General features: G+C 40.1%; 1 protein-coding gene across 1 annotated transcript in view; it reads left to right on the top strand.

The window, feature by feature from the left end:
* The first annotated feature begins 12,177 nt into the window (after positions 1 to 12,177).
* nr5a2 (nuclear receptor subfamily 5, group A, member 2) overlaps positions 12,178 to 14,988 on the top strand; it is a 60,782-nt gene continuing 57,971 nt past the window's right edge. The window contains exons 1-2 of the mRNA XM_019875513.1: positions 12,178 to 12,259; positions 14,793 to 14,911. Of these exons, the coding sequence (XP_019731072.1) occupies positions 12,178 to 12,259; positions 14,793 to 14,911 (201 nt within the window). The remainder of the gene's footprint in view (positions 12,260 to 14,792; positions 14,912 to 14,988) is intronic.

Below are 14,988 nucleotides of genomic sequence, written 5' to 3' on the forward strand. Positions count from 1 at the left end.
ACGAATCCGACAAACTTTTTTTTTTGCCATGAAAATGTGGACCACCCTAACATACATGGTAGGTTTATTGAACACTCTAATTTATCCCTAGGTGTGATTGTGAGCGTGAATGGTTGTTCCTCTAAGTTTGCCCTGCGATTGGCTGGCAAGCAGTTCAGGGTGTACTCCACCTACTACCCAAAGACAGCTGGGACGGGCTCCAGCGCGCCCCGCGACCCTTGTGAGGATAAAGTGGATCGGAAAATGGATGCATATATATATATATATATATATATATATATATATATATATATATATTCAGCATGTTCTACACATGAAACAAAGAAAGAGTGAGCACTTGAAATGAAGGTGAAACCAGCCTCTCTAACTGTTTCTTTTTGTCCCATTCAATGATTGACTGGTTGGCTGAATTACTGAATTTTTATGGCAGCCCAAATGCCGCCCCGCCGACTGACTGACTGGCTGGATATCTAAATTATTCAATGCAGGAAGGACTCGTTCCAGATCAAATAAACACACATCTCAAGTCTTCTTATGTAAAAACTCCAAGTTGTCAACTCATCGGTGTACCTCTTTTCTCCATCTCTCATGCCAGATGACTATAGAATTTTTTCCCAGCGTGGGTTCTCATGGGAAAGTGCAATTGTTTTCAGGTGGTCTCAGTGTCTTTGTGAGACTTTAGGAGAATTTACAGAGACTGTTTGTGAAGACCTTAATGTCAAAGTTGTAATACTGCAATGACAAAAAAAAAAAAAAAGTATTCAGAGTACCGGTAATGTATTACAAAGTTATCACAATTGCATCTTTTGGATAATTTTTTTTTCCAAATGCACCTGCAAATAACTCAATTGCTCCCATAGCTTGTCTCATTTTGACTTGGCTTTGGGCTTCTGTGTTAGTCCCACTTTCAGTTATGGACTGACAGTACAGTCAGTGACTGGCTTTTGCAGTTTTAGTCATTGCAGCAGCACCGCTAGTTGAGTTTGTTGTCAGTGAGTGTGCGTGTGTACATCCATGCACCTAAAACTGAAATCTGTTTTTTTTTTTTTTTTTTTTTTTAATGGTTTACCGTATTTAAAATTGTCAATGAGTGTTGATGGATCATTTGATACATGTATTTAGCGCCACTGGTCATGATATCATTTATTGTATTGTGAAGTACATTGAATTGTTAAGCACATTACTGGAAAGTATGTGTTAGTTAATATTAATGGTTGTTTTTAGATTTTACTGTATAAAGCTTTTGTTTAATATAATTAAGATTATTTGAGCAAAATACATCTTCTGGAGGTCAGCCATGGAAAAGCATATCAAGAGGAGTGAATGTGACTATTTTAGAAAGTGACTTTATTTTATGTATTAAAGTGACAGAAAAGATCACAGCACAAGTGGTGAAATAAAATCCCCGACTTTACATTTTGGCACCCGTGGGTAGCTCCCAAATGGGAACACTGAAAACGAAAAAGGAGACAGTAAAAAGGGATATCTCATTAACCTATAGGTACATTGTTTGCTCATTGCAAATATAGTTGGTTCCATTTTCCATCTTGCAGCGCCACTGGAAGTAATGGACAACATTCAGTCACAGCCCCACTTCTTTCCCCTTCTGCTATGTCTAACGTTTGCTGTTATTATTCGTACTTAAGAAATAATTCTTTATGAACTGTCATTTTGGTACCTTTATTGTTTGATGCTCACCTTTTTTGATACAATTCGATGGCTTCCGAAATCAAGGAATTCTTTACTCAATACTTTCAGCACTCCACAAATTAAGTAAGCATATATAAAACAACATTTAAATGAAAACAAAAAAACAACCTTTAGGCATTTATAGAGGGATGGGTAAACATACTGTACATACAAAGGAGTTGAGATTTATCATTGGAAAAACAATGACCACCCTCCACCACAGTCTAAACCCATAAAGCAGCCCTTTGTGTCTCTTCACCTGCCTGATTTTATGGATCTCTGTGCAGCAATTAGGCTTTATTAGCCATTCTACGCATGACACAGCACAATAGTTGATCTAAATAAATGGCAACACATTGATTAGAGGCCGTTGCCTCTGGTCATCGGTCAAAACGGGGGGGGGGGGTCGGGGGAATTAACTTTTTCTAAAAATGTGAGTTGTAAAAGTACAGCAAATGTGTATTGTACCAAACATGAATATCAATATTGATGTTCTCCATCATTTTGCTTACTTTGGATTCGATCTTTCATGGATATACAGGAGTAGAGTATACATTTAAATGTAATTTGTTTTAATAGTTATGTCACAATGGCAGTTTTTGTATGATGATGAAATTATATATTTCTTGAATGACTGCATCGTCCATTTTAGGGTGGGGTATGTTCTTATTAGATTTTTTTCCCCCCTTTTGCATTTGTAATGCTATCGAAACAAAACATGCCTTTCGGGTTGAGCAATAAGAAAACAGTTCTCCTAATTTCTTGTTTGATATGTTTGCAGTGTACGAAGCAGGGAGGAAATTTCTCAAAAATACATTCTCATTTTGATTAGCCCTTTAAAATGGTCATATGAAGGATACTGGAATATATGGGCGTGTCATTCCTACTTTTGGCCCATCGTGTACATTGCTTGTAGATTCAATGCATTGTTCTTGAAAAACAGTCTTCAGCGATTGTCTGTGGCACCAATGCCCATAAACTTCTTTCCCTTCATCCCTATACAGTCATGAACCAAAAGAAATGAGTGAAGACGATCTGAAAAACACAAAAAAAACACTCTCCTAACACATGTTATGTAAATATGAACAAATTGATAAAGTTTACATTTGTTTAGTCAATATTGATCTCTGTCTCATTAGCGTAATAATAAATGTGTCACGTTGCGGACAAAGCGGAAGGGAACCCGCTTCGCTCGCAACCTAGGTGATCTAAAGGATTCCCGAAACAGCAGACAACAACAAGAACTACGTATGAAAATAAGATTTATTTAACAAAAACCGCACCGCAAAAACGAGACAACAGAAAACGCTGGCAAAAACGAGTACCAGGAAAGGCACGAAAAAACCGAATAACAAAAAACGCTCGCACGAAGGCAAGGAGAAAAACAATCTAGTTGCAATAATAATACACACCGAGAATACACACTCCAAATACGAACTAGCGCACAAAGGCGAAATGCGAGAAGGTACTACGACACAATGGGCACAGCAGTGGCACGGCAAACAATTCTCCGGCAAGTGAAAACACGAAAGCCGGCCCTAATAAAGCCAGTGCCTGATTTCTAATGGGTAGCAGGTGTGCATCCGGCCGAAAACACCGTCTGCCACCTGCTGTCGCAAACGGGACATGACAAAATGATGTCGCAGAGGTGTAAATAAAAGCTCTAGAAAAGAGGATGGGACAGATCATTGAGCAGAGTTGAATGGGAGAGTCCGTGTGTGTGTGTCTGTGTGTGTGTGTGTGCATGCGTGTTTCTGTTAGCGCAAAGGGTCAGCCAGAGGGGATCCAATGTGTCTGTCACGAATGACCGCTCAGCCAACACAGACACTATTGGACCAGCCACCAGTAATTGTGTCACAGGCAGAGAAAGCAAATCAGTCCAATCCTTCTCGGACACTTTTTCACCTACCAGACTGTTACAGCCAACCGCACATTGACCTCAGTTGTTGTTGTGAGTGTGTGTAGGTGCGTCTGGCGGAAGACAAGAGCAGTCGACAACATACACAATCACCCGGGATCCACTTAGACCAACAGCAATGTGGATAGGGGAGAGGTTTTATAGTCAGGTGTGCGGGTACGCGCGCATGTGTGTGTGTGTGTGTGTGTGTGTGTTTCTTGTATAAGTGCACCCTTGTCATGAATGACCGCACACTCACCTGGTGTCTGAAACTGATTGTGGCCTTGCTGTATCCAAATCACCTAGCTTGTATAATGAATGTGAATGATGGGGTTAAAGGATAAATCCATCTAAAGATCATATGCTATATATCATAACACTGCAGTGCTTCTTCCATTATCATTCTATTCGAAATTTTGTGATGTAGTGTACACACAGATATCGACTTGACATTATCCTGCTCGTCGCTTTTGTAAGTCCCTCCGTCTTTCCTTTTGTGTTTATTTTTTTTTTTAAAGCAGGCATGCATTCCAGATTGCCGGAAAAAAAAGCCCGCGGTCGTTCCAGTCCAAAATACACAAAAACAGTGACGATGACTTTGATCAGCTTTTAATTTTGTATCAGAGTTATCATATATTGCAGTCAATTACAGTACAATGATATGGGAAACCTCATCATTTAGTCAGCTTTTTTTTACTTTTTAGCATTTGGCAAATGTAAAGTGAATACATGCAGAACAGATAAACACTAATCAAGTAAAACCATTCATCGATCCTGCCATTTTATTTGTATGATAAATGGGTTGTCCGCATTAGGATCACAGGTGAACTGGAGACAATTCCCCCTTCAAATGCTTAGATGACATCAAATATCTCTAAGAACGACTTCTTGCAGCAACATCAACTTCCCAGTTTTATGGAATCACTCACATAGTTTACCAGAGGTCAGGATGTTTTTTTCCTTGTGGAACACCACCTGCTGGCAGGTGCCTAAAAGGTAAGACAATGTCAAAGGGCAAAAGCAGTGCTTAAATGTGTTTGTCATGATGTAAGAATCAAAAGTAGCACTAAATAGTGTAACTTTGACAGAAATCACTTTCAGTACTGAGAGGGCTTGGACATGCAGAAGTAACAATTACACCCTCTGGTCTTAAAGTGTCTGGAAAGAAGGAGACACATTAATTATCATTTGCAGCATGCCAGAACGTGTGTGGGTGCATATGTATGTCTGAGAGTGTGGACGGATAAGTGGTTGGGTTGCGTAAATCACAGCCACCGCAGCACATATTCCAGGACATTCTCAGAGAAAAATGTTTACGCAAAGGAGAATTATATGTGTGTGTGTGTGTGTGTGTGTGTGTGTGTGTGTGTGTGTGTGTGTGTGTGTGTGTGTGTGTGTGTGTGTGTGTGTGTGTGTGTGTGTGTGCGTGACTACTTTCTCATACTGCTCCACTTTCTCATTCTCCATATTTAAGATCTCCTCGTTGAAATTCTCTCATATCTGACGTCTTAAGTTGCCCTGTCACTTTTGCGCTTCGTTTTCAAACTTTGTGAAATGAACTCCATTTATGAGCAAATCATTCATGATAATGTAATGATTTCAATATCTTGTGATGTGAAATAATATCAGCTGTATGTAAGCTGCCATCGTTTCCATCGTGCAACAAAATACTGCTACTTCAGGTAACTGTGTCTTATTGACCATTAACATTTGAGAGGGGCGTGTTTTCAGCACGATCAGTACAAAGACATTTTTTCACCATTTTGAAGCCTTGTTTTCAATTTCCCATTTTTTTTATTATCTTTTGGCAAAGTTGTGAACAACGCGCTTCTTATTTCTCCTGAACAGGGTCTTTAAAATTGTGTAGCTCATATGAAAGGACTTTGACTCAGTACAAAAAAAGGCAACTGTTGCAAAGGTGGTAGTCTGCTTCCTGACCATTGCCGAGGTGCCCATGAGCAAGGCGCCAAAACCCCAACCCTAATTCAAGAGGTACTCCTAAAATCATAACCAGAACTCAGCAAATATCTCAAAAATGTGTGCTGGCCCACTTTGTTTCTTAAACACACACAACATTAAAACAAGTGAGGCAGAGAATTATGGAATGACATTGACGCCAGTCTACCAGCTCGCCCTTTAGCCCACAAGTTGTGCTCAGTCTTTGCATATAACATATTTAAAGTCTATATTTAGAAAAAAAAAATCACTGAAATGTCAATCCTTTTCGACCTTCACTAAAAAGAAGTGGTCTGTTGAATGTACTCAATTTTATTTTGTCAAGTGGTTACATAAAATAAATCATCTGAAGCCAGACACATTTTTAAGTATTGCATAGTCTACTGAAAATAATGTATTTGTATCCAGATGATTTTTATGTGCAACCAAACTAAAAATATGTAAATTCAACAAAAAACTGTTTTCATCCATCCATGCACCCATTTTCTAATCTGTTTATCCTCACGAGGGTCGCGGGCATGCTGGAGCCAGCCAATGGTATGGCACACATAGACAAACACCCATTGCGCTTTTCAGTGTATATTCAATTGAATATACTACAACGATCGCAATTTCCGTTATGAACTTAATTGTGTTTTTTGAAAATATTGACTCATTTTTAATTGGAAACCAGCAACATGTTTCATAAAAACTTGGATTGACTGGGACAGTGGCATGTGTTACATTGCCTTTCCTTTTAACAGCACTCAATACGCATTTGGGAAATGAGGACATTGAAATTCTTTCCCATTCTTACGTCATGTACAACTTCAGTTGCTCAGCAGTCTGGGTCTCCATAATGCAGCACACATTTTTGATGGCAGACATGCCTGGACTGCTGGCAGGTCAGTCAACTGCTGTCACTCTTTTACTATGAAGCCACGCATGTGTAACAGGTGCAGAATGTGGCTTGGCATTGTTTTGCTGAAATGAGCAGAGACGTTTCTTACAAAGATGTTGCTTCAACAGCAGCAAATGGTCCACTGCCTGAATGCACCTTTCTACATTAACGGTGCCTTCAAAGATGTACATGTTATCCATGCTATGGGCACTAACACACTCCATACCATCACAGTGGTGTTTGAACTTTGCACTGAGTTATCTGGAATGGTCTGTTTCCTCTTTGGCCCAGAGGACACACTGTCCATTATTTCCAAAAACAATTTGAAACGTGTACTTGTCAGACCACAGCATACTTTTTCACTTTGTGTCAATCCATCAGAGATTTGCACAGGCCAAAGGAAGCCAACTTTCACTTTGCATGGTAGAATTTTGACTTACATTTGTAGATGTAGCGACGGACCATGTTCACTGGCAATGGTTTTCTGAAGTCAGTTATTCTGGTTTTTAATGATAGTGCAGCTCGAGGGATCCATGGTCATGGCCATTCAATGTTGGTCTTCGGCATTGGACATGCCAAGCTTTCTCTCAATTTGCAAAATCTTTTGATGATATTATCTTCTTCTTCTCAAGTCACTACGTATCATCAGATGATTCCAGTCCATTGTTGGATGCATTGTCTGGCATTCGGGGTGAGATCAGCTCGGTCCTCTTTGACAGCTGATGATATTATGAAGCACTGAAAAGTCAATCCCTAAATTCCTTGCTGTTGTTCATTGAGAAACGTTGTTCTTGTGTTAGACTGTTGGCTATATTTGCGATTGTAAAAAGTGCATGTTCACACAGTGGTGAACCTTGCTGCCTCCTTCAAATGTCAGACTACACGAATACAGCGCAATTTTGAGATGACAGATGTGTCACAGACAAACGTAATGTCTCGTCGGCAATTTTTAGTTGTCTGGACGCGTAGCCCATGTAGTGTGACGTATTCAATGATTGCGTCCGGGACACTACATGACCACGCTGACGAAAGACATCATCGCAGCCCATATATACATCTATCTGTGGCGGATGCTACAAATTAATTTTGGCCGCCACTAATAGAATTTAATTTTGCTCCTTGTTTGTTGGATGCATTGTCTGGCATTCGGGGTGAGATCAGCTCGGTCCTCTTTGACAGCTGATGATATTATGAAGCACTGAAAAGTCAATCCCTAAATTCCTTGCTGTTGTTCATTGAGAAACGTTGTTCTTGTGTTAGACTGTTGGCTATATTTGCGATTGTAAAAAGTGCATGTTCACACAGTGGTGAACCTTGCTGCCTCCTTCAAATGTCAGACTACACGAATACAGCGCAATTTTGAGATGACAGATGTGTCACAGACAAACGTAATGTCTCGTCGGCAATTTTTAGTTGTCTGGACGCGTAGCCCATGTAGTGTGACGTATTCAATGATTGCGTCCGGGACACTACATGACCACGCTGACGAAAGACATCATCGCAGCCCATATATACATCTATCTGTGGCGGATGCTACAAATTAATTTTGGCCGCCACTAATAGAATTTAATTCTGCTCCTTGTTTGCATCGGCTAATCAATACCACTGCTTTCCATTCTGACCTCAAATGAATAAAGTACCGAAAATATAATCTAGTATGAGAGGCATCGTCATTTCAGAGGCCTAATGAGTATCTCATCACTGCTAACTGCTTGCTCTTTTTGTTGGCATTGTATTTTCTCTCTGAAATACCACTCCTCGTTGAACAAAGCGTATGTATTTGTTGTCAGAACATTCTGAGTTCAGGATTACACTGCAAAAAGACTATTGCATGAAGCGAACCAAAGCTGCAGCGCCAGACCACAGTGATTTTTTTTCCCTCTATGCCAATTTTAGTGAGCAAAACTCTAACTCCATCGTTCGCAATTCTGCAATTTTAAAGTTGTGCAAATTATCTTTGTGAAACAATTAAAGACATATGTTAATTCTCATGCCCACCATTAATATGGCTGCTTTATTTAAATTTGGTTGGTGATCAGCCCCAAAAATCCTTAGCGTGGAAAGACTGACGATGATATATCTTTGTATATTTATTCGTATATGCGGTGATGCCGTTGGTAAAGGATAAGTAGTGCTCCTGTTTTTAGTTGATGATGATACAAAAGTAGAGCTTGGGTTCCATTTGCGAAGACAATTTAAGAGGTGGAATGCATCCTCATTCACTCGCTCAAATCCAATTGTTTACGTCTCCACTTGCTTATCAGACCATAAATTATGATGGTCTAACAGAGGAAGAAGGCTTGGCAGAGATATCTACACAACAGGCTGTAGGTTGACCACTTTTCAAACATAGCTGCCATGTTCGAAACATTAAAAAAAAAAGATCTTTGTGTTATAGGAGATTCTCTTGTAACGCAGGGGTTTGCATAATTGTGATGTTTTCTTTCCAGCCTTGATTTGCTTGAGTATTCTACATAAATTGATTCATGTTTAATGCACTTATATTGAGTAGATGTCCAGTCCTGCATCGTGTGACTACTGATGTTGGACAAGTCAACGGACTTCTAGCCCCAAAAACTTCCTCCCTTCCTCTGTGTTGTGGTCTTTTCTTCTGTGTTGATCTTTCATCTTTGCGTCATCTTCTGCTCTTCCTTCCTTCTGCGAAAACCATTAACGCCGTAACTCCCCACTGAGGCTTTGCTTGCCAGATTCACACCACACTTTTATTAAATTTACCATCTGGTTTGCTGTCCTCCATTCTGATTTGACTGACATTTCATCAGATGTGAGGAAGTGACAGGCCTTGACCTGCTCGGGGTCATGGTGCTGCACCATATTTTTGTCAACTTTTAATCCCCCTGGGCCACTAATATTGATACTGTGTGTAGCACTTTACTTTCTTATATTTAATGATGACTATACCAGTATCAAAATCTAACTATGGTGCATTTAACAAAACAACACAGAAACAAGTTTAGTCAGAAGAGTGGCGCCCGTCTATAATCTATTCTATTCATTATTATAGTGAATCTCCTTCAAACCGCCACAGATTACTATAGGATACATCAGACAACAAACGTATTAATTTTGAAGGGTTTTGTGGTAGGTTCTCTTGAGAAATTATGAATATGATTTCAAGTTGTGAATTGTCCATATCTAGTTCAATATGTGTCAGGTCAAATGTCATATCAGAATGAGTTGTTACTTCCAACCAAATTATTTTAATTGCTACACTTTGGTCGTAAAAATGTACCAAAATCAATTTTTTGTCGACACAAATGTTTACATAGGTCTAAAATGTAAATGCATGTGATCAGGACATTTGTAGATGGTATTTAAGGAGATGTTATAAAAAAATAAAAAAAAATGTTAGGTTTTTTTTTTTTTAATCACTGTGACATTCTTGACTTGACTAGTTAATGTGTTCCACAGACATTTTAAATAGCATATGTATTTTTAAAAAATGAACAATTGTAATGTTTGATAAAAGTGTGCAAATGGTCTGAATAGTTATTTATCAGTTATATGTTTATTGTTTTTTGTTCTTTTGTAGAGCCAGACCTCATTAAAATGTCGGTGCATGTTCTCTGTAACCTTCTGACTAGCCTCACTTTCATGTTTTTGCCAGTCATTTGGGAGACCGATAACCAAACCCTCCGACGATAGCAGTGTCCTTCCACTTTAGGTTGTCAGCAGCAAAGTTGCAGCATTGAAACCTTTCTGCACATCCGTGCACACACACACACACAGGCACGCCACTCAAAGGGTACAGTCTTTGTTTGATCCACTGTGAGGTTTATCTCCTAAACCCAAATGTCAACACTTACTGTTGACACACTCCGTTTCCTCTAACAATCCAGTGCGGTCCACAGTCAAAGGCCTGCGAAAGGACCAAGTAAAAGTAGTTGACCTGGGGCAGAATGGAAAGTCAAAAGGAATATGAACAAATGATACTGATCCCACAACACACACCTGCAAATGTAAACAAGCGCACCGTTTTGCATGCAAACAGAAAGTGGGTGCCAACATGTCCATGTTAGTGTGTGCACCTAATTTAAGAACTTGGATGGGTCCAAAGTTTGAGTGTATTTTTTTGGCAGTGTATTTTCCCTTCGTTTTGACACGTTTCCATTTCAAAATACAATACAACACAAAAGCCTTTTGCATTGTTCTACAACATTTAACAAACTTCAACATGAAGCCGGTCCATGTGTTTCGGCATGACTTCATATATATTTCAATGCATGTGTCCCCCAATGTCTTTCACCTTAGCACCCGGAGAGGAGCTCCATCACTCCTGCGGGTTAATCATTCCAGCAGTGCTATCATGTCAGAAAAGGTCTTATCTAATAGCCCTACATGAAAATCCGCCCCCTTCTTTTAACCCCCTTTTCCACTTGTAAACTTGCATAAAATCGTTCAATGGGGGTGGGGGTATAGAATGTGGGATGTGTGAGATTTGGAAATTAATTGACAAATAAAACGTACCTTTCATTCTAATTTGTACACACATATCCAGAAAATAATGATAACATATGAATGTTTCCCCTATCAAAATAGAACTGAAAATATTCTTCAGAGAACAGCATACTCATCTCGATCAGACTTCAAGAATATGGAATGGGAGCTCCTGCAGGCACATCATATGAAAGCAGAAGAGTTAGCCTGGCTATAATGGAAAACAATGTCTATCCATGGTCGTATGTAACTGATGGAAATTAGAATTTCATTTAATCCAGAATTAATCCACAGGGCAGCACGTTAATTTATATGTAGAATATTTCTTCAAACACAGGCTTTGACATTGACGATCAGAAAGAAAGAAAGAAAGAAAGAAGGAAAGAAAGAGAGAAAGAAAGAAAGAAAGAAAGAAAGAAAGAAAGAAAGAAAGAAAGAAAGAAAGAAAGAAAGATACAAAGAAACAAACAACCGTGTCATTTCTCATCATTTGCAAGCAACCGCAAAATGAGTAGGATGCACAAAAAAGACGAACAAAAAAAATCCCTGAAAGTGTGAGAGTTGCACAGTACTTCATTTTCGTAGGTGGACATCTGCGCGTTCATGTGCTCGTACACTTTTAAGTCACGATACTCGCACACTCAGGCCGAGCTTTAAAGTCCACGATCATCGGGTTCGACCAGCTGAGATTTTGGAGAGACGAACCCGGTGCCTTCGATGCGATGTGTGCCGGTTCACTGGCCTGATTGGACCGGGGACGTATGACGTCAGACGGCCGCATGAGTCCAGGATTGGAAGGAGGGGAGTAAACAACGCGGCGAGGAGGAGGAAGGAGGAAGAGACGTTTCCACATCTCAGGCAGTCCTGCTTGACGCGCCGAGTCTGATTTTACGCACAGGGGAGCGCGCAGGTTTTGTTGTAAAGGCTTAAAGTTATTTATAATAACTTTATTAGTTTACCGCGCCTACAACACATTAGGAGCCGACACAAGAAAACTTATTTCGTATTTTAATCCACGTTTTGAGTGCCTGAGTGACACATTTCCTTGCTCAGTGCGTAATTGTGACTTTTTTTTTTGTAACAAAATGACATTGTGACATTTAGAATTGCGGTCCGTTTGCCAAGGACGACAGTCAACATTAAAGCGCGCCTGGCCCGAGATATACAGGGGAAGAACGCCAGACATAGATCGAGAGAGACGCGGGCCACTTTTGACTAAAAAGTGCGCCCAAGGTTCTCGCATCAAGAGTGTCCGTCTCGTCCGAGTTTCCGCTGAGCTGAGGCCGGCGGCGCTGACATGCTGCCCAAAGTCGAGACTGACTCGCTGGGACTCTCTCGATCGTATGGGGAACAGGGACACATGCCAAGAAACGTGCAAGGTAAGAGCTGACACTCCTCTCATTTTAGACAACAAACGCGCAAATCACGTTTTATGAAGGAGAACTAACTGACCATCATTTCTATTTGGTCGTACGATAGAGTCGAATATGGCATCGTTTCTGGTGGCTGTCAAGATGATGAAAGATGTTTGGGTTTGCAGAGCATTCCGTTGGTTTATCCCCGCGAGTCGGAATTAAACTAAAAATATAAGTGCATATGTGACATAGGCTCAATTTGTGGCTTGCGATCCCGTCACCGCTCAATTGCAGTCACGCTAAGAGTGGAGGTGTCCTGACGCCGGGCGCGTAAAAACTGTCCAAACTGACTAAACGGTCTTATGATGCTCCCAGAGTGACTCTTTTGAGACTTGATCCCGATGGTTAAATGCATGTGCAAAAGAAATACTGTTTTCCTTCTCAATACAAAGTAACACGGTATCCACAGCTGCACCGTCTTTATCCCAAGCTGTCAAATGTTGAATTTTGTTTGCGAAGAGTGCACGAATTGATTTCCATCTTCGTTTTGTATCGGAAAAATATGTTACAATTAGAGTGTTTTAAAAAATATATCTTTAAGAAACATTTTGAAACGTTACCAAAGTTTTATATATATTTTTGTTCAATGAACAATATTGCAGTGATTCGTTTTGTTTAAAATTACACTGCATATGTATCCGCTTTTTTTAATGCCTGTAATATGCGACTTATACAGTTTTAACACCTGACTAATTCATATTTTGTGAGCTAAAATACTGGATCACTTTTACAAATTGTTCCAGTTCTACGGATTTAATTGTGCTGTGGTGGAAAATAAAAAAGAAACCGTGTTGGCAACATTTCTGTAACTGCGTCACCTGTCAAGATAAAATTCAAGCTGCACCTCTAATTCCACTTTTGTCATTCCGCGGCGATCTAAGCGGGCAATCAATTAACCCGCGCGTTTATGAGATGCTGATAACAGAGCCAAGACTCTCTGACAAGTAAAAGAGTGGCTTGTTAGTGGGACACTTATCAGATTTTACACACGCAGTAAAACAAGGTAGCCCGGGACACGTTTTTTTTCCCCTTTGTTTTCTTGGAAGTATTTTTATTTTGCAAATGTCAGATATGTTTTAATAAATGTATTGCCTCAGTAAAAAGACAACAACTGCAAAAGAGAATTTATGCCATTGAAAGGTAACTTAGTCTGTATTTTTAAAAATCACACGTGCGCATTTTTTAATTGTCTTCGTTTTATCACGTGTGAAAATTGTGACAAAGCAGCTTGACAGCTTACTGTATTGTGCACGCTCTTATTTTCCATGAAATCAACGACATGCATGTCTCTCAAAACACCACGATTGCAACCTTTTCCCGAATAAATGTAAAGTTATTTTAATGTAGCAAAATAAGTGAATAGATTTGGATTTATTGCACACATGAGAAGCGGTCCCGCGTTTCAATGATCTTTAGATTTTTTTTTTTTTTGAAAGCCCATTCAAAGATGTTTTTCTATGTATTCTTTCTGAATGCAAAATACGCGAGCGGCACGCGGTGCAACTTGTTGATCCACTTGAATGTGAATGCCCCGATAATTATTAATATTCCAATTAGAAAAGTCTATAAGATTGGCAAAATTGTTCGCGCGGAGGCCGCAGTGGGGTATCTAGAAAGACAGAAATGAACAAAAGAAAAAAAAACCTTTTTTCCACTGTTAAATCCCGGCTGTTTTAATGATAGGGCTGTAATTTTTACAAGTGTTGTAAATGTCAGTCTGGCTCTTTTTTTGTTGAGTGATGCAACAATTTCTAAAAAGTGAAAGAAATAAAAGAATAACCAGGTAACCTACTAACATATTAAACTGCAAGTTTTGATGTGCAGCAACTTACAGGTATACTCTATTTTGTTGAATAGGATTTAAGTATAAAATCGCGGGAGCATTTCCGATTATGCAGAACTCACGCGAGAAAGCGAAAATGTGAAATTGGAAAAAAAAAATAAAGCGGCCTTTAGCATTGTGTTCGTTACAGAGGGAATAATCATGTTGGTTGTTTCTGTGCTGGCCTGCAGTGATGAGCGCTTGTGTGCATGAGTGCGTGTGTGTGTGTGTGTGTGTGTGTGTGTGTGTGTGTGTGTGTGTGTGTGTGTGTGTGTGTGTGTGTGTGTGTGTGTGTGCGTGTGTATGCGCTCGCGTGTGAGTGTCTTCATTTGTCTGTGGGCGGCAACATGTTCTCCTTCGCTCCTTAGCGCTAATATCTCTCGGTCCCCCAGCGAGCTCGACTTGGATGTATTGCATATTTATGAGACTCTTTCATAGTCGTCTTTTTTGGGGGAGGAGTGTGGGGGTGTGTGATTTGCAAGCCAGTGTGTAGGAATTAAGCGAAATAATTTACAGCTTCTGTGCGTCGTTTTTTTTTTCTTTTCCTCCCTTCAAAATAAATGTCCCGAACGCAAAACTTTCGTAGCGTCACCTACTTTGGGCCGCGTTGCTCTCCGAGCTGAATATGGACAACATTGTGACTGTTCTTTCTGTGTATGTATGTCACCATTGCAGTTCCACAATTAAAAATGATGGACTACTCATATGACGAAGACCTGGACGAGATGTGTCCCGTGTGTGGAGACAAGGTTTCAGGCTACCACTACGGACTCCTCACCTGTGAGAGCTGCAAGGTTATTGGACATTTTCTGCCCCTTTGTGTGTGTGTGTGTGTGGGGGGGGGGGGGGGGGGGGGGGGCGAGGGGGAACA

This window comes from Hippocampus comes, unplaced genomic scaffold (assembly GCF_001891065.2).
Source record: "Hippocampus comes isolate QL1 unplaced genomic scaffold, H_comes_QL1_v1.1 scaffold132, whole genome shotgun sequence".
In the NCBI taxonomy this organism is placed as follows: domain Eukaryota; kingdom Metazoa; phylum Chordata; class Actinopteri; order Syngnathiformes; family Syngnathidae; genus Hippocampus; species Hippocampus comes.